The sequence below is a fragment of the Astyanax mexicanus genome, chromosome 16, assembly GCF_023375975.1.
Source record: "Astyanax mexicanus isolate ESR-SI-001 chromosome 16, AstMex3_surface, whole genome shotgun sequence".
Taxonomy (NCBI): domain Eukaryota; kingdom Metazoa; phylum Chordata; class Actinopteri; order Characiformes; family Acestrorhamphidae; genus Astyanax; species Astyanax mexicanus.
The window spans coordinates 10701001-10720290 of NC_064423.1; the positions used below are offsets into that span (position 1 = coordinate 10701001).

Consider the following 19290-nt stretch of genomic DNA (forward strand, 5'->3'; position numbering starts at 1 on the left):
CATATAGTGAATTTGTGTATCAAATTCTCCATAAAGATCTTTCCCTGAACTTTAACAAAACATGTGAAATACAGAAAACACTGGTTGAGGGCAGAGAAAGCTGGCTGCCCCCCGGAGAATCCCCCCAGAGGGGCAGCTGGAGTGTAAATCATCCAGACACAGTGCAAATATTTAATCAGAAATGTCTGCGCCGCACATTTTTAGATGACTGTAGCTGCGGGGAGTTTCATTCAAAATGCAGAGAGCACTTTTAAAGGGTCTCGTCTCACTGGTGTACAGTAACCTATATATCAGATGTGGTTTTTTTTTTTTCAGTTTGATTTAATAATGAATTTTAATATGTATTATAAGTACATTTAAATATTTAAATTAATATATTAAATAATTTGCACTGTTATTGAATCTAAATCTCTATGAATCTGAATCTGTAGCTTCGCTATGAAGTTCGGAATGGAAACATAACCGAAAAGAGCTGCTTATCCAGTGCAATAAATAAATAAATAAATAAAACATAATTTAATTGCTGTGTTTTTGGTAGGGCTCAAATGTGACACCAAACCATTTTCTGTTGTGTGAATAGAGGTGTTTCATAGCTCTCCTACTTACTTAAAGACGCACTCTTTAGAGGGTTATCTGGTTAGTGTTGTTGAAGTTTTTATTATCCTTCCTCCATGAGGCATGTTAATCTTTCACATTCTACAAATATGAATGGCAGAACTGGTGGAAAAAAACATTCTAAATGTGATTTGTTGGTTTGCAGAGATGGGCACAGATCTACCCGGGCCTGTGACCATGGCAGGAGCTGTGGCAGGACAGGTCAGAATGGCGGGCACTATGCCAGGACGAGGGGGCAAGAGGAGATCATCTGGGTGAGTTCAACATCTCTCTTTCTCTGACTATAATTTATTAGGGGTGTAAAAAAAAAATCATGATTTAATCTAAAGACTTACCTAAAGACTTTCTGCCTTTCTTGCTGTAAATTTCAACCAACTTATTACTTAAGTAGCACTGCTGAGATAAATCTATGATTAGAATAGCACCACTGAATGTTTGATTAAAATTGCATTTTTTGATCTACATTTATGACTACACTAGCATGACTTAGGTAATTTATGACTAAAATAACATGTCTGAGGTACTTTATGGTACTATATTATTATATGAGGTAAGTAAATGGCTAGTCATAAATTAACTCAGTAGTGCAATGTTAAATAGCATGCCTGAGGTAACTTTATGACTAAAATAGCACTGCTGAAATAATTCTATGGCTAAAATTGCACTACTAAGGTAGATTTGTGGGCAAAATTAAACTGCTGAGATAATTGTATGACTAAAGTAACACTGCTGAAGTAAATGTGCAACTAGATTGAATTGCTGATGTACATTTCTGATTACAATAGCACTGCTGTGGTAATATATTACTAACATTGCAGTGCTGAGGTAAATGTATAGGAAATTGCACTACTGGGGTAATTTATAAGTGAATAGCATGAATGAGGTAAATAAATTACTAAAATTGCACTACTGAGGTAATATATGAAGACATAAGATGCCTGAGTTAACTTTATGACTGAAGTAGCACTGCTGAGATAATTGTGTGACTACAATTGCAGTGCTGAGGTACATATGACTAACATATTATGGCTGGGGTAACTTTATGACTAAAATAGCACTGCTGAGATAATTATACGTCTACTGAGGTAGATTTGTGGCCAAAATTGAACTGCTGAGATAATTGTTTGACTAAAATAACAGTGCTGAGGTAAATGTGCAACTAGAATAGCACTGCCAAATTAAATTCATAATTAGTATAGCACTTCTGAGGTAAATGTGTTGTAATTTCTATGTATGTTTGTTGGAATGTGAACATGTTATGTGTTCAAGCAAGACTGATATATTCTTATGTCGTTTCATTTGTACAGTGGTTAGAAAAACTATAAATTTAACAAAATCCTGTGGAAAAAAAAAGATTCAGTAAGCTTTTCTATAATAAGGCACACTTACACTCCAGTCCTCCGTTCTGACTGAATATGTTTACACCTGATCCACTGAAGTGTGCAGTCATAGCTTTGAAAAATCAGTGGAACTCCTCTTTAATCTGGAGGTCTGCCTCGCAGCCGTATATTGTATTGATTGCCCCACTGTGTAATGTTTCATGGGTGAATAAATGTAAATTCTGCAATCAATGGTGTTTTTTTTTTTTTTTTTCTTCCTATATTCTGTTATATGCCCTAAACATATATCAGATTGACTTATGCTCTCTGCCTTCCCCTGGAGAGATGCTCAGAGCCGCTGACATTAATTAATTACACTCATCGCTGTTTGTGCTTTGGATTTCATACAGGAGATGAGCATTTCATCCAACACCTGTATTTACCTCATCCACACTATTCAGTCATAAATTACCTCAGTTGTGCAATTTCTCATACATTCACCTCAACACTGCAATGCTAGTCATATATTAACCTCAGCAGTGCTACTGTAATCAGAAATGTACATCAGCGGTGCCATTCCAATTATGATTTTAATTCAGCAGTTCTATTCTAGTTGCATATTTACCTCTGCAGTGTTACTTTAGTCACACAATTATCTCAACAGTTCAATTTCGGCCAGAAATCTACCTTAGTAGTTAGGGCTGCGAATCTTTGGGAATCCCACACTTCGATTCAGAGTCGATTCTTAGGGTCACAATTTTTTCCGATTCTCTCAAATCGGTTGGATGTCTTTTTTCTTTATTCTCCATACTTTAGTGGCGCCACAACAAACACCGTAACACGACACTGCACGCCCCTTTGTAGCCTAATAGGGAGAGGCAGTAAGAACAAAAACTTTCCCTGTCCTGTTGCTGCTATCTCACAACACTCACCTACTGTCCCGTGAAGCTCAGCTACTGTCCCTCAGATCTCAGCTACTGTCTTGCGGAGCATTTTAACTGTCTCACGGAGCTCACCTACTATCACGCAGAGCTTTTTAACAGTCTTGCAGAGTTCATCTACTGTCCTGCTGAGCTCAGCTACTGTCCTGCAGAGCTCTTTAACAGTTAAAAAAAAAAAAAAAATGCTCCGCGCGACAGTTACAAAAAACACTCCACGCGACAGTTACAAAAAACACTCCACGCGACAGTTACAAAAAACACTCCACGCGACAGTTACAAAAAACACTCCACGCGACAGTTACAAAAAACACTCCACGCGACAGTTACAAAAAAAGCTCCGCGCTACAGTTACAAAAAAAGCTCCGTGCTACAGTTTTAAAAAAAAGCTCCACGCGACAGTAAAAAAAAAAAAGCTCTGCGCGTCAGTTACAAAAAAAGCTCCGCGCGACAGTTAAAAAAAAAAAAGCTCTGCGCGTCAGTTACAAAAAAAGCTCCGCGCGACAGTTAAAAAAAAAAAAAGCTCCGCGTGACAGTAAAAAAAAATAAAAAATAAAAAGCTCCATGCGACAGTAGCTGAGCTCCGTGATACAGTTAAAAAGCTCTGCGCGACAGTAGCTGCACCCACAAAAACAAAAAAGATTTTTTTGAAAATGAGAATCGATTCTGAATGTTAGAAACGTGATTCGATTTTTTTCCTGCACCCCTATTAGTAGTGCAATGTTACTCATATAATTATTTCAGCAGTGTTATTTTTATCATAAAGTTACCCCAGCCATGATGCTTTAGTCATACTGCCTTCCCCCCTGGAGAGACGCTCAGCGCCGCTGACGTTAATTAATTACACTCATCGCTGTTTGCGCTTTGGGTTTGGTACAGGAGACGAGCATTTCCTTCATCACCTCCAGCTCTGGACACCAAAATAAAATAATGCTGCTGTTCCACTTTATTTAACAGCTTTAATTGACTGAAATAGACTGACAGCTGCTTGTTAGTCAGACTCTTAATGTAATCTAAACACACTTCAGTCGTGTGAACTGATGAGCGCTGAGCTGCAGTGTGAGAAGTGAAAACACTGACTTTAGATAAATGAATGGGTGTAATGAATTCTGGGGCTGTCTTTACTAAGTCCACTAATCAGTCTTGCTCGACTAAAACTCAGTCAGTGCACTAATTGTATTTAATTCCTTTCGTTATGTGGTTTTACCTCAGCCTGTGGCGGTAATAGAATCCTGTTATCCAAGTAACCACATGGAAAATAACTCTTTTTAGCTTTTTACTCTCATCTGCTTTACTTTAAATTTCTTATTTCCACGCAGCGTTTACTCTTTTTTTCTTCGGGTAGTTAATGATAATCTCTTAGGATTTCCTTAGGGACTTTTCACAGCAGCACTACTTGGTTCATTTGTAGTCTTTGTGCAGTTCGTTTGGGCAGGTATGAAAACAGTACCGTAATTTCCAGGATATAAGCCGCTTCTTTTTTCACACGCTTTGAACACTGCAGCTTATATATAACGGTGCGGCTAATGCAGTTGCAAGTGTGTGAAAAAAGTATGTGAACCCTTTGGGATTACCTGGATTTAGAAGTCTCAACAATAGACAAACACAGTCTGCTTAAACTAATAACACTCAATGTGTTGGTTAAAGCTGCCCTGCCCTATAAAAAAAGAAAACACACGCACCAGTTTTGAGTTTGCTGTTCTTAAGAAGCATTGCTTGGTGTAAATCACGCCTCGCACAAAAGATCAAGCTCTCAGAAGACCTACGTTCAAGAACTGTTGACTTGCATGAAGCTGGAAAGGGTTATAAAAGTATCTCTAAAAGCCTGGATGTTCATGTGTCCACGGTAAGACAGACAACAGTCTACAAATGGAGAAAGTTCAGCACTGTTGCTACTCTCCCTAGGCGTGGTAAAGTCCTGTAAAGATGACTGCAAGAGCACAGCGCAGAATGATCAATGAGGTGAAGAAGAATCCTAGAGTGTCGGGTGCAGACTTACAGAAATCTCTGGCACATGCTAACATTTTTGTTGACAAATCTACAAAAAGGAAAATATTAAACAAAAATGGAGTTCACATTTAATGACCAATTTATGCAGAAATCCAAGTAATCCCAAAGGGTTCACATACTTTTTCTTGCAACTGTATATAGGAGTCCAGTCTTACAAAAAAATTAAAGTAATAATAATAATAATAAAAATACAGTGATATACTGTAAAACTATAAAAATCTTGGAAAAACAGTTTTGTTGTTAGAATCAAACCTGCAGTGCTCTGGTTATGAAATAAACAGAAGCTTGTGTTTTACTCAGTTTCTGACAGATGATGATGGTATGTGTGTGTGTGTGTGTGTGTGTGTGTGTGTGTGTGTGTGTGTGTGTGTGTGTGTGTGTGTGTTTGTGTGTGTGTGTGTGTTTGTGGTGTAAAAGGAGTATTAAAATGTGAACTGAATTGAGCTCTCATCAGAAAGTTTTAAATGAGCTCAGGGCAGATCAGTCCCTTAAAAGCCATCATTTCGCTCTTCTCTTTACTGGAGTCATTTAAACTTTAATATCAGGTCGTTTGAAGGAGCCGGTGTAGACGCTGATTTTGGAACAGAGGTGTCCAGAGCCACTCTTTCCTGCACTGTACTCTCTGGAGTGTTGTTTCTTTTGGCTGCTTGTTATTTAACTTGATTTTTAGCTGGGGAAATTGAAATGTAATGGATATCATGGTTCCAGATGGTGCCAGTTGGGTGCTTTCAGTGTTTTCACTAGGGCTGTGAATCTTTGCGAATCCCACAATTTGATTTAGAATCGATTCTTGGGGTCACGATTCAATTTTTTTGAATTGTGACCCCAAATCGGTTGGATTTCTTTTTCTTCATCCTCCATACTTTAGCGGTGCAACAACAAACACCGTAACACGACACTACACGCCCCACTGTGGCCTAATAGGGAAAGGCAGTAAGAGCAAAAACTTTCCCTGTCCTGTTGATGCTGTCTCGCGGAGCTTTTTAACTGTCCTGCGGAGCAGAGTTCAGTTTGTTAAGGCTCTAATTGTTCTATTATTTTGTATTTTTTTATTATTTATTTTGTTATGTTGTACAGTGCTGTTTTAATAGTGTACACTGCTGCTACCAAAAAAAGCCACTAGATGGCATTACATTTATATCTTAATTAAATTATTTAAATTTGACCATTAGTGCTTAATGTGGTGTATTACAGATCACTTGTATCACTTTAAAAAAAAAGAAAAAAGAAAATCGAGAATCGAATCGAATCGTGACCCTAAAATCGGAATTAAATCGAATCGAGGATTTAGAGAATTGTGACGCCCCCACTAAATGTTAAATATTCTTTTAGCTTTCTCTTGCTCAAATTCCGATGGTTCACTAAATCTTGCCGTGAGCACATTTGCCATGAGCAAGTGTTCAACCTCAAGATAACTCCTTACAACTTAAACAGGTGTGGGCATTCCCAAGCCCTCTTCTGAGATAACCCTTCATGATCAGTTTACGTACTGCCATCGCACGACTTTGGCATGCTTTGAGATTAACTGTGTAAACTGCGCTTGTTTTATATGAGGGTCTTGTGAGGGCCTTTCTTTATTTTCTCTAAGCTTCTATTAACTTATTTAAATCTGATATATCTGAGCGCCTGCAGGGTCGGCACATCAGAAAGGCTAAGCTTCACTGTGCTGTGATCAGACACCTGCTGTTCCAGCCTCAGGTGAAGTGATTGAGCTCAGAACGTCCTAGTCAGTCAGAACTGTGGCTTTTTAATGACTTATTATCGTCACACACAGAAACACACGTCATACACTAACACTCGTACACACTCGTATACTCGTACGCAGTCCTGTTTCCATTGGTAACGCACTTGTGCTGCCCACTCACTGCTCTTCAGCAGCACCTCTCTTACAGTCTCATCATCCTCACAGCATAATCTCATCTGCAAAGAGACCGAAGTGTTATTACACACCCCTCTATAAGTGTGTCTCAGCAAAACACTCTAGTTTTTAGTTTTATGCCACTGCAATTGCATTGTTATTCGTCAATTAAATTCTGGTGATGACTTGGTAAAAAGAAACAAATGCCAACACTTGCGGATCTCAGTTGAAAAACCTTTGGTAGACCATAAGCTGGACTGCCACACTGAGTTGGCAGAATTTAGCTGGACTATGAGCCATGATTGCCTTGTCGTGGCAACAGAGTTTGGCTGAGATATAATCTGGGAATGTCTCATGAAGCCAACCAAGTTTGGCTGGATTATGAGCCTGGATTGCCTTGTCATGGCAGCAGAGTTTGGCTGAGATACGTATTAGCTAAGAATCTCATCAAGCTAAAAAAAGGACTGCCTAATTAAGCTAGCAGAGTTAGGCTGGACCATAAACCTGGACTGTCTTCTTGTCAAGGTTGAAGGATTTGGTTGGACCATAAGCCTGGATTGCTTTGTTAGACCATAGACCATTGGTTAGACCATAAGCCTGGACTGTCTTTATTAATGAGCAGAGTTTGTCTAGACAGTAAGCTGGACTGTCTTGTCAGGGTTGCAGAGTTTATCTAGATTGTAAGCTGGACTGTCTTTCTGTCAAGGTTGAAGGGTTTGGTTGGACCATAAGCCTGGACTTGGGCTGTCTTGTTAAGATTGCAGAATCCGGTTGGACTATAAACCTGGACTGTCTTTTCAAGGTTGCAGAGTTTGGTTGGACCATAAGCCTTGACTGTATTGTCAAGGTTGCAGAGTTTATCTACACCATAAACCTGAACTACTTTGTAAAGGAGCAGAGTCAGTCAAGTTTTAGCACAACACCAACTCTTTTTTTTTTTTTTCTCTTTTTTTTTCGCTCTACTTTTTTCGTCTGGTTTAAGCCACTACACACTAAACCATATTTTATTAGAAATGTGTTTCTTTGACATAATAAAACATACAGTCCTGCTTAAAATTTGTATAAACCTTTTCTTATCTTTAAAAAAAAACTTTTATTGTGATCATTTCCACCACTGAAGCAGTAGATCCAAGCCAAGACCACTTGTTTGTTGGTCGGACCCAATTTTAGTTGCCTGCTTTTTTGTTTAGGACGCAAATTGAGAAGTCAGAAAGTCCAGACCAGTGTAGCCATGAAAACCTCCTAAATGCAGATGTTTGAATATTTTTTTGTCCACAGCATATTGTGAAGAAAAACAGGTACAGTAAGTTTGATACAGAAATTCTGATTGAAGTCACTTTTATTTTGTATGATTTGCTGACATGGCTGTTCTCAACTGCTTGCATGATTTTGACGAGAATAATTTTGGGAATTTGATTGCATTCAGCGTCAGGAGCAGTAGTGACATTAGGATGTTGTATGATTACTACTCCGTCTCATCTCCAACACCCTTTTCCAAAAGAATCTGATGGATAGTTCTTTCTTCACGCCTCAGAACTACAGGTTTTTAAACTGAAGTTTTACAACTGATCATCCAGTAGCAGTACCTTCACTTATATTACCACTCACTGATAAGTTGAGCTCTAAGTGATGCTGAATGCAATCAGATTACCAATCAATTCACAGCATTTAATCAAGTATAAGTATAAAGTATCAAGTATAAAGCCCTTCTAGAAGAGAAGGGGGTATTATTGCAGAAAAAGAGAGACAAACATTTTGTGTGTTATGTCTCAATTAAAACTGTACTGTATAAATATATAACTACAAGTACATGCCTTTCTCTGCAGGATGGACTTTGACGATGAAGATGGAGAGGGACCAAGCAAATTTTCAAGGTTTGTATTTAGATAAACCTCAACATAATGTTGTTCTTAAAGATCAAAATGGGATATATTTATAAGTAGATATTCAGGTGCATCTCTAAAAATATTAATATAATAAAAAAGTTACTTTATTTCAGTAATTCAGTTTAAAATGTGAAACTTTATTGTTGTTGATTATGCTTATAGCCAATGAAAACCTAAAAATTAGTGTCTCGGAAAATGTTTATATTATTTAAGATCAATTGGTACTTTTGGCAGTGTGGGCAGTGTGCCAAGTCCTGCTGGAAAATGAAATCCACATTTCCATAAAAGTTGTCAGCAGAGGGAAGCATGAAGTGCTGTAATATTGTGTGGGAAAACATTTCACTGCACTGACTTTAGATTTGATATAAAACACAGTGGATCAACACCAGCAGATGACATGTCTCTCCAAACCATCACTGATTGGTGGAAACTTCACACTAGACCTCAAGCAGTTTGGACTGTGTGTCTCTCTGCTCTTCCTTCAGACTCTGCTCCATTGATTTACAAATGAAATGTAAAATTTACTGATGATCAGTGATGGTTTGGGGAGCCATGTCATTTATGGAGATGCCGATTTCATTTTCCAGCAGGATTTGGCACACTGCCCACACTGCCAAAAGTACCAATTGGTTTTATATAATATTCGGATTCTATAAAACACTGATTTTTGCGTTTTTATTGGCTGTAAGCCATAATCATCAAGTTAATTACTGAAATAAAGTAACTTTTTTTCAATTATATTCTATTTTTTTTTTTTAGATGCACTAGTATTTAGAAGTATTTAGATTTAGTATTTATTTATGAATATTCAGCAGTAGCATCACGTCCAGACCATTTAATCACAAGTCATGTATTTTATTCTTTCACTTTTGCATTTGCTGAGCAGTTTTGAGTGTTTTGAGTATTGTGTGTCTCCACGCTGTCTTCCATTTCAGGACATTTTCTCACGTTTCCTTGCTTGTGTGCCTCAACCTGTGGTTTCCTTCCATCAGTCCACGTATTCGTAATCCTCTAGTGCTGGAGAGGAGACACTGCCCTCTGCTGGCCAGAAGAGATCACACCAACACTGTGTCTCCCTGTTACAGCATTACTGCCAGCCTTCATTTATACTGCAGCGCTCCTTCAGTTTATGCAGGATGTAAAACATGTCAGCATTAAAAATGTATCAAAATTAATATTCTTAGATGTTCTGTTCAAATAAACACATTTTAAAACACACACACACACACACATACCACTGGTCAAAGATTTTGAAAAGAAAAGTAAAACCCTATTGTTGATTAGTGTTCAATAGTAATAGTAGTAGTAGCAATGCTGTATGGCCCAGACAAGCTGCTTTTATATTTTGTTTTATTTCTTTATCTCAGCGATCTTAGACTTTATTACTGCTAGTCACTCACTTCACCTATCAGATCTCTAATTCTAATTCTCTTCTCTGCTGAAAATGAGACTTAGTCCCCTAGTTTAGAATGTGTATAATGCACGTTAAGCTAAGCTAAAGGCTAAAGCTGTTGCCATGTGGGTCAGCCAGACGTGACTCTTCCTGTACCAGTTTTCTCCAGTTTCCAAGAGTTTTTAAAGGTGTAGAAAACAGTACTCACTGCTCTCTGGCTTTATCTGTAATTTCTCTTAATTACAAAAAGACTTTTACTTTTAATAGTATAGAACATTGCATTTTTTTTTTGTGAACAATATATCGTCCCAGAAATAAATGGGAAAAATAAATGAAGCTAAGTGGGGTTGTTCTTAAACTTTTGACTGGTAGTGTACATACACTGTATGTCCAAAGGATTGTGAACACACCTTCTCACAGCTTCACAACTTGTCTGGTCTCTGTAGAGAAATACGAATGTTCGGGTCACCTAATGCCATCAGATTCTCACAGTAATGCTCTAAAATTTACTATAAAGCCTTTTCTAAACAGTGTTTTTTTTTTTTTAAATGCCCTTGATTTCTTATTAAAAAAAAAAAAAAAAATAGAAGAATGAAGTAAATGCATGTTTTTTTCTATATTAGTATAATAGTGATGTCAATCAAAAAAAAAAACTAGATTAATCACAACAATGTTCTCTGATTTAAGAAGAACTAGTGCGATTAATTGTTATAAAGTTAGCATATAGTGGATATTTAAATATAAACAAAATAATTAATGTAAGAAATGTAAGACTCAATTTTAATTTTATATTAGTGGTGTCAATTTAAATACTAGTATATACTTTTCTAACTTTTCTAAGTCGCACATCTGCGAGCAGTGAACGCTGCACATTACTGCATATGTAAACAGCATGGAGCAGCAGCAGAGAAATTGTTTGATCAAAGCAGTACATTATCTGGCTAATATATATCAAATTAAACTGTGCCTTATCAGCAGTTTAGCTCTATTAAAAAGGAGTACATTTGATAGATGGGTCAGATCGAGACCAGATCACGTTCTCACCACAAGCGAACCTCTCAAAAAAAAAAAAAAATAAATAAATCTGTGCATTGGGCGGGGGTGGGGCAGATTATGGCAATTCATAAAAATCATGGATAAAATTAAATGAAAAGGTTTAGTAAGTTTATTCTTTATTCTTTATTGCCACCTTCTCATGTTAAACCATTTTATTTAGCTTTATTCTGGTTATTATTGAGTGGAAAATAAAGCATTTTGGTTTTAAAACGATAATCATTGTTTTTTTTGGACTTATTTTATATAATTCTATGATTTTAAAATGTATTTGTAAGCACTGTATATAATGCAGAATTCAAGTATTCAATTGTTCAAAATCTTTTACAGTACTTTAATTATTTACATGTTACTAAGTAAATGGTTAATTATTCAAACCACCACATTTCTTAATGCAAAATTAGCAATTCATTCAATATTCATGATGTACTGTATCTTTAACAAGGTATTAAATAATGATCAATTACTCTTCATATGGGCTTGTTATTTTAAAATGTTGCCAGTTATTCTCACAAAGGAATACAAGCTTATGTTTTGAGTGTAGTTTATGTAGAACATGAATAATCATAAATATTAAATACAAAATTTAATAAAACCGTTAGCAATGTTTGATGTCTCCAGAGTTATGAGCAGAGCTGGAGATGATTCTCAAATTATGCAGTGATGTTGTTGTTATTATTATTATATAGGAAAAAAATATGAGACCACTTCAGTTTCAGAATCAGTTTCTCTGAATTTGCTATTTGTAGGTATATGTTTGAGTAAAATATGTTTGGTGGCTTGTGATCATCCATCTTCCTCTTGATTATATTCTTGAGGTTTTCAATTTGGTAAAATCAAAGAAACTCATTATTTCTAAGTGCTCTCTTATTTTATTTCAGAGCTGTATTTTTGTATTACATATTATACATTATATTATAAATAACTTGGTGGCATAATTAACTTTCGTAAAAATAAAATAATCACGTTACTCATTCTTAACTGATTGTGTGCGTTAACACTTAAACATTGACACACCCTAAATAATAATACATATAATTAATGCATTCAGCAATTTTCAGTTACACCCATAGAATAGGAGATTCTGCAGCAGCTAAACATGAACCTTTTTGCACCATGTCTAATGCCATGCATGAATTAGAATTAGTGTGATGTTTAAAGCCCATATCCAACATTTGACCTCACTTATGCACTTGGTTCTGAATGCAATCAAATCCTCACAACAATGCTCTGTAATCTAGTAGAGACCTTCAGTAAAGAGACAGAGAAGAGTTCAGTATTTCAGATTAGAAACTGTTACTGCAATAAAAGCAGGATAAACACATTTTATATCAATGCCTTTAAGGAGGAAAACGGGAATAAGCAGGTGTCCCAAAACTTTTGCCCATATAGTGTACATGTGTAAGTGTGTGTGTATATATATGTATATGTGAATGCATTTTTGTTGTCTGTTCCGTTTTGTCATCAATCCATTTCTATTACCTTCATTTGATCATTTTGTACATATTCATCCCTAGTCTCATGCTAAAAATATATAGAATTAATAAGGAAATAGGTTAATGTTATCCTGATAGCTCAAAAAAATTCTGTATTATGAGTTAAAGACAGTTTACACTTCAGTCTTTAGCATTATCATTCTGTTCAAAATCTTACAATTTCTCTCTCTTTCTCTTTCTCTCTCTCTCTCTCTGCAGGTATGACGATGATCAAATTCCCGCTGATAAGGAGCGCTATGCCAGGTAGGGCGATCATGCGCCCGTTACACAGGATAACTACACACTGCCCCCTCTACTGGCCCCCACAGCCCACCAGCTGTTGCTGTGTTTAATCTCACTTTAAACACACTTTACATTACAGAGTATTACGTTTAAGGGAGTAATTTCATAAGTTTTAGGTAGAGTTGCTATACAGTGAACAGCCCTATTTAAGTAATGTTCCAGTCTGTATTATGGAAAGCACTAAGTAAAGAAAAAAGAAAATACTTTTAAGAAAGGAAGGTCAGTCACTCTGAAACATTTCAAGAATTTTGACAGTATCCTCAGGTGCAGTCCCAAAGAACGTCATTAACGATATGATGAAACCAAGACCAAGAAGACCAAGAGTTACCAGTCCGAGTCCCTCGCTCCATTACCTTTGCTCTGAAACCCTCGCTCAGAGTTCCTTCTTTAGAGTTCCTAGTTTAGAGTCTCTCGCTTCAAAACCCTCACTCCATGTCCCTCACTTCTAGACCCTTGCTCCGAGACCTTTGCACTGAGACCCCCTTTCTGAGTCCCTTGCTTCATACCCCTTGCTCCAAGTTTCTTTCCTAGAGCCCTTTGTTTAGAGTCTCTTGCTCTAAAACTCTCACTCTGTGTCCCTCACTTATAGACCCTCGGTCAGAGTCCCTCGCTTCATGACCCTTACATTGTGACCCTCACTCCTAGACCCTCGCTCCATGACCCTCCCTCCGAGTCCTTCACCGTTGGACCCTCGCTTTGAGACCTCCCGCACGAGACCCCCATTCCAAATGCCTCGCTTCATGACCCTTGCTCTGTGACCCTCTCTCCGAGTCCCTTGCTTCAAGACGCTTACTTTGTGACCCTCGCCGTGAGACCCTTTCCAGTCCCTCGCTCTGAGACCCTTGCTTCATGACCCTCGCACAAAAACTCACAAAAAAGTCCCCTTGTTAAGAGTCCCCTTGTTAGGAGTCCCCTTGTTAAGAGTCCCCTTGTTAAGAGTCTCTTGCTCCAGAACCCTCACTTCGTTTCCCTCACTTTTAGACCCTCGCTCCGAGACCTTCGCCCTCGGACCTTCCCTCTGAGACCCACGCACAGAGACCATCAGTCCGAGTGCCTTTTTAGAGTTTCCCGGTGCAAAACCCTTGCTCAGTGTCCCTCGCTCCACGTCCCTCGCTCCACGTCCCTCGCTCCACGTCCCTCGCTCCACGTCCCTCGCTCCACGTCCCTCGCTTCACGACCCTCGCTCCAAGACACTTGGAGCCCCCGGAACCTCGCTCTGTCAGAGTCCCTTGCTCTGAGATCTTCGCTCCTAGTCCTTGGGTCCGAGTCCCTCCTTCCCTGACCGTCACTACGAGACCCCAATTCCAAGTCCCTCGTTTAGAAACCCTCACTCCAAGTCCCTTGTTCAGAGTTCTTTGCTCCATGACACCCGCTGCAAGACCCTCCTCGCTCAAAATCCCGAGTCCCAAGTTCCGAGATCCTCGCATAGACTGTGTTTGTCACAAACTCCACACTGTACAGAAGGTTTTGAGAGTGTGTTAGGACCGCCCCGCACTCTCTTCACACTGCTCTATTCCATCACAAACAGAGCGATTGATAAAGTGTGAGATGCTTTGATTAAACACACTTTTGTTCGTTTGGATTATCCGTTATTCAACGTTCTCTCTCTCCATTTATAATTTATAGTGAACTCACAGCAGTGTGTTAACCTGATTTCCACACGCACGGATAATCAGTGCTGTTTCAGCTCTGTAGTTTTGCCTTCTGATGGATAAGTACTGTTAGAATCTACTTCTGCTCTGATGAATATCCAGTAGGAAGTTTTAATATTAATGTATTAGTTTATTTATTACAATATTATCTCAGATTTTATTTTATGTTAGTTTAAGCTGTTCTGTCTTTGGTACTCAAGCATTTTAAGTAAACAAAGAAATATAAAACTGCTGAATAACAACAATACATAATGCATGGAGCAATGTTACATTTTATACCAGCAGTTGCGGTGCAGCTCTCTTCCTGGGGAAACCAGGCTGCGTCCCAAAACCACACACTTGTGTAATTTGCTCACTGAGCACACATCTAATACTGATACACTGTTTTTAACACACTACTTAGTGTGGTTGTGTGTTGTTTTGACACATCCACAATATAAAGTACAGAAAGCCTCATGGATAACCTCCTGAGAATTGGTTATTTTCATTGTTAGTGATGGTCAGCTGCTTAGAGAAGACAATTGCTGGTGATGGTTGGGACCGTGTTTGAGGAGTTTTGCATCACCAGGCAATTAAAAATAAAAAAAGAAATGTGAAACTCATAAATTATATAGATGTATTACACACAGAGTGATCCATTTTAAATTTTAAATTCTTTTATTGTTGATGATTATGGCTTAAAGCCAATAAAAACCCCAAAATGTAGTGCCTCAGAAAAATGTAATATTATATAAGACCAATTGGTAATTTTGCCAGTGTGGGCAGTGTGCCAAATCCTGCTGGAAAATGAAATCCACATCTCAATAAAAGTTGTCATGGCTCTTTAAACCATCACTCATTGGTGGAAACTTCACACTAGAGCTCAAGCAGTTTGGACTGTGTGTCTCTCCACTCTTCCTCCAGACTCTGCTCCCTTCATTTATAAAAGAAATGCAAAATTTACTGATGATCAGTGATGGTTTGGAGACCCATGCCATCTGTTGGTGGACAACTTTTAATGGAGATGCAGATTTTATTTTCCAGCAGGACTTGGCACACTGCCCACACTGCTAAAAGTAAAAATTGGTCTTACATAATATTAAAATATTCTGAGACACTGATTTTTGGGTGTAAGCCATAATCACCACACTGCTAAAAGTATCAATTGGTCTCATATATAATTCTAATTTTCTTAGATGCTGATTTTCATTGGTTGAAAGCTATAATCATCAACAATGAACGAAATAAATGCTTAAAATAGGTCAATCTGTGTGTAATACATCTATATAATATGAGTTTCACATTTTGAAACAAATTACCAAAATATATAATGCAAATAAGATGCATCTATAAATATATATCTCAACCAGACTTTTAATTAAAGCATCTCCTGCTTTAATCAAATCCTCTATAGGATGAGTGAAGTTATCCAGTTAAATGAAGGATATCATCACTCTCTGAATCTGAGTGTAGCTATAGCCGTTAATGTGGTCTTCAATTATCCCTCAGTGATTCGGTCATGTGATATCAAAGCCCGTCGCTTTGAGCTATAGCTCTGAGCACTATTACAACAGCCCTGACACTCCCCATTTATAACATCATTCACTCGTCTCCTCCAGAGCTCACTTCATTATACAACTCTAACAATGTGTGCTCGCTAAAGAACCTGCAGAAGAACAGGAAATTTAAATGCCTGGAAGTGACATCTCTTTGGGATGTGATAGAATTTTGAGCTTATTTATTTTAATAGGGGAAGATAGATACATTTTTTAAAAGGTGTTCTAAATAGAAAACGTTATTTACAGTATCTTGGTGAGTTAATTTATGACATGGAAGGGACAAACTGTGCGCATTTAAACAGTGCTTTTCTTTAAAAAAAAACCTGAACCAAATCAGATCTGAAAAAAGAAAACTGTTGCATTACAGTCTCTGTTCTATTAGTTCATATTAGGGTTGCAAATGTTTTTTTTTTGTTTTTTTTTGTTTTTTTTTTCGGCGATATATATCACAATATTAAACAATGCAGGGCCCATGATGTCACCAGCCCTGCCCCCACCTACGCACTGTCAAAACAACAGTAATCGGCCCTTTTATCAGGCATTTACATGGCTTTTTAAAAGGTAAATAAGAGCGTTTTTTTCTGGGATTAAAAGCGTGAATTCAGCTGTAACTGGAAATATCTGTGCAAAACTGTTTCGGGCAGAGATGCACAGCTTTCCACACCTGCATTTACAAGCATGTGCCCAACCATGTGGATGGATGCCATGTGTTTTCCTCACAAAAAGGACTTTGTTTGTTGCTTTATTAGAAAACAAATTGTGATTTAAGTTTCACTTGTATGTTATACAAGTCTTTATTTGATCTGATTGTAAACAAGTTAAAAATAGAGGGGTTGGACAATGAAACTGAAACACCTGTCATTTTAGTGTGGGAGGTTTCATGGCTAAATTGGAGCAGCCTGGTGGCCAATCTTTAATTGCACATTATTGCACCAGTAAGAGCAGAGTGTGAAGGTTCAGTTAGCAGGGTAAGAGCACAGTTTTGCTCAAAATATTGCAATGCACACAACATTGTGTGACATACCAGAGTTCAAAAGGGGACAAATTGTTGGTGCACGTCTTGCTGGAGCATCTGTGACCAAGACAGCAAGTCTTTGTGATGCATGAAGAGCCACGGTGTCCAGCGTAATGTCAGCATACCACCAAGAAGGACCAACAACATCCAACAGGATTAACTGTGGACGCTGTAAGAGGAAGCTGTCTGAAAGGGTAACATCTTCTGGATTGTATCCAAAAAACATAAAACCACGGCTGCCCAAATCACGGCAGAATTCAATGTGCACCTCAACTCTACTGTTTCCACCAGAACTGTCCGTCGGGACAATAAATTATTGTGCTCTAAAACCAGGTGTTTCAGTTTCATTGTCCAACCCCTGTAGATGTTAAACTCAATAAAACACTTTACTGCAGTTGAGGTTGAATAAGTAAATAACACAACTGTAAGTACAGTGAATAGCATAACCAAGATGAAGCAGTTGGAATGAAATGAAATTTTAACTTTCACCAGTCAGATGTATGTTGGATGTATATTGGACTGTAGTCTCAGCTCAGCTGCTGTTGAACAGATTGGAAATCTAAGTTTACTGTAAATAAATGGAAGGTTTTTTTTCACCCAAATAAACAGTTTTCAGGAGAGAAATTGTGTAGATTGCCATCCAGTGCTCGTTTAACTTTGAAAGAAAGTTCATTATAGTTCAAACAACCTCACGGGCAAGATGTTTCCCTGTTCTAAAAAAATCGTCTTAGATACAGTTATCAATACCAATATTTCCACATTAAACACTAAACCTCAATAACTCTCTGTAAACATTCGCGGAAACACTGTTCACGAAGGCAGTCTTGAATCTCTATAGAGCACTGGAGTCATGTCGTCATTCTGTAGTCGGCGCTATTGTTGTTTATGCCCATATTTGGGGTTCAGTGTCTAAGAGGTTCTGGTCAATTAAAAAAAAATTATTATTATTAAATATTTTTTTTTAACTCTCCTCAAGCACAATTTGCAGGGAGCTGAGTGATACAGCAGGAAAATTAGCTGGACAGAGTTAGCACAAAGCTAACCCAGCTAATTTAAGGAACCATAACGTCTAAAACACTTAATGTAAAAAGGGTTAATGTGTTTTTTTGTTTTGTTTTTTCGCGGAAACCTGTTATAAGGACAAATCTTAACGTGGCTTAATGTACTAAAACATTGAGCCAGAAACACCAAACATCTAAACATGTTGGATCAGCTGTGTGTAATATGCTGTCAACATACAGCCGGAGCTGTCGTCACTGGTGTTGCGCCGAAAAGAGTCCCCTGCCGATCTCTGCAACTGCACTGTAGCATTAGCTTAAAGCTAGCATTTTTCTTTTTGCAACTCTTAAATGATCTCGTGATTCAGAGCATGCAGTGATGTTCAGGAGTAAAATATACTCTAACAATAAAACATACAGGAGTCTGGGTTTTTGAAAACCCTATTCATTTTTCTCATAGGGAAAAAAAGCGCTTAGTCACGGAAGCCGTACAAGGACTACAGAATGACGCAGGACTACAGTGGTCTATAGTGAATCTCAGCATCACTGGCTTGTTACTACATATAAGATTTGTCCGTTTTCAGAGAGAACCACAGTGAGATAGAGCGACGCAGGCGCAACAAGATGACGCAGTACATCACAGAGCTGTCGGATATGGTGCCCACCTGCAGCGCGCTGGCCAGAAAACCAGACAAGCTGACCATCCTGCGCATGGCCGTGTCGCACATGAAGTCCATGAGGGGGACGGGGAACACGTCAACGGATGGAGCCTACAAACCCTCCTTCCTCACCGAGCAGGTACGCTTGCAACACTACTTGCAGAAGTAAAGATTAAGGGGTTAACTTTATCTCACACTCAGTGCTGTATCTTTATAAACTAAGGCTGTATCTCTGAAAACATTTTGTCCTTTTAGTTTTAGAGCTGTAAAATTGACTGTGAGAGGGAAGGCAGTAAGGTGTTCTCTGCAGCAGTGCTGTTAGCCAATCAGAGGTGATTCATGAGCAAGAGCTGAAATCCTGTCTTTCTTCAGAGACCTCTAATTATGAGATCTAAAGCAGGGTTAAATAGAAACACCTGAGCACTATTTTCACAAAAAAAAGTCTCACATGGCATTCATTCATTCATACTAGAGACCACAACTAGACATTTTAAAATAAAATAAAAGAAAAAAATATGGAATGAGACCTTTGACACGTGTTATTTTGTGGTAATAAACAGATCAACACAACTATGTTA

The 19290-nt window shown here is 38.0% G+C and overlaps 1 protein-coding gene across 5 annotated transcripts in view; it reads left to right on the top strand.

Moving 5' to 3' along the window:
* Positions 1-19290, top strand: part of arnt2 (aryl-hydrocarbon receptor nuclear translocator 2) — a 151460-nt gene that overhangs the window by 17678 nt on the left and 114492 nt on the right. For 3 of the 5 annotated variants that reach the window (XM_022669504.2, XM_022669503.2, XM_022669506.2), the window contains exons 2-5: positions 761-869; positions 8567-8614; positions 12767-12811; positions 18638-18851. In XM_022669504.2, coding sequence (XP_022525225.2) covers positions 761-869; positions 8567-8614; positions 12767-12811; positions 18638-18851 — 416 coding nt within the window. The remainder of the gene's footprint in view (positions 1-760; positions 870-8566; positions 8615-12766; positions 12812-18637; positions 18852-19290) is intronic. The other 2 variants (XM_022669507.2, XM_022669505.2) reach the window with 1 other exon arrangement.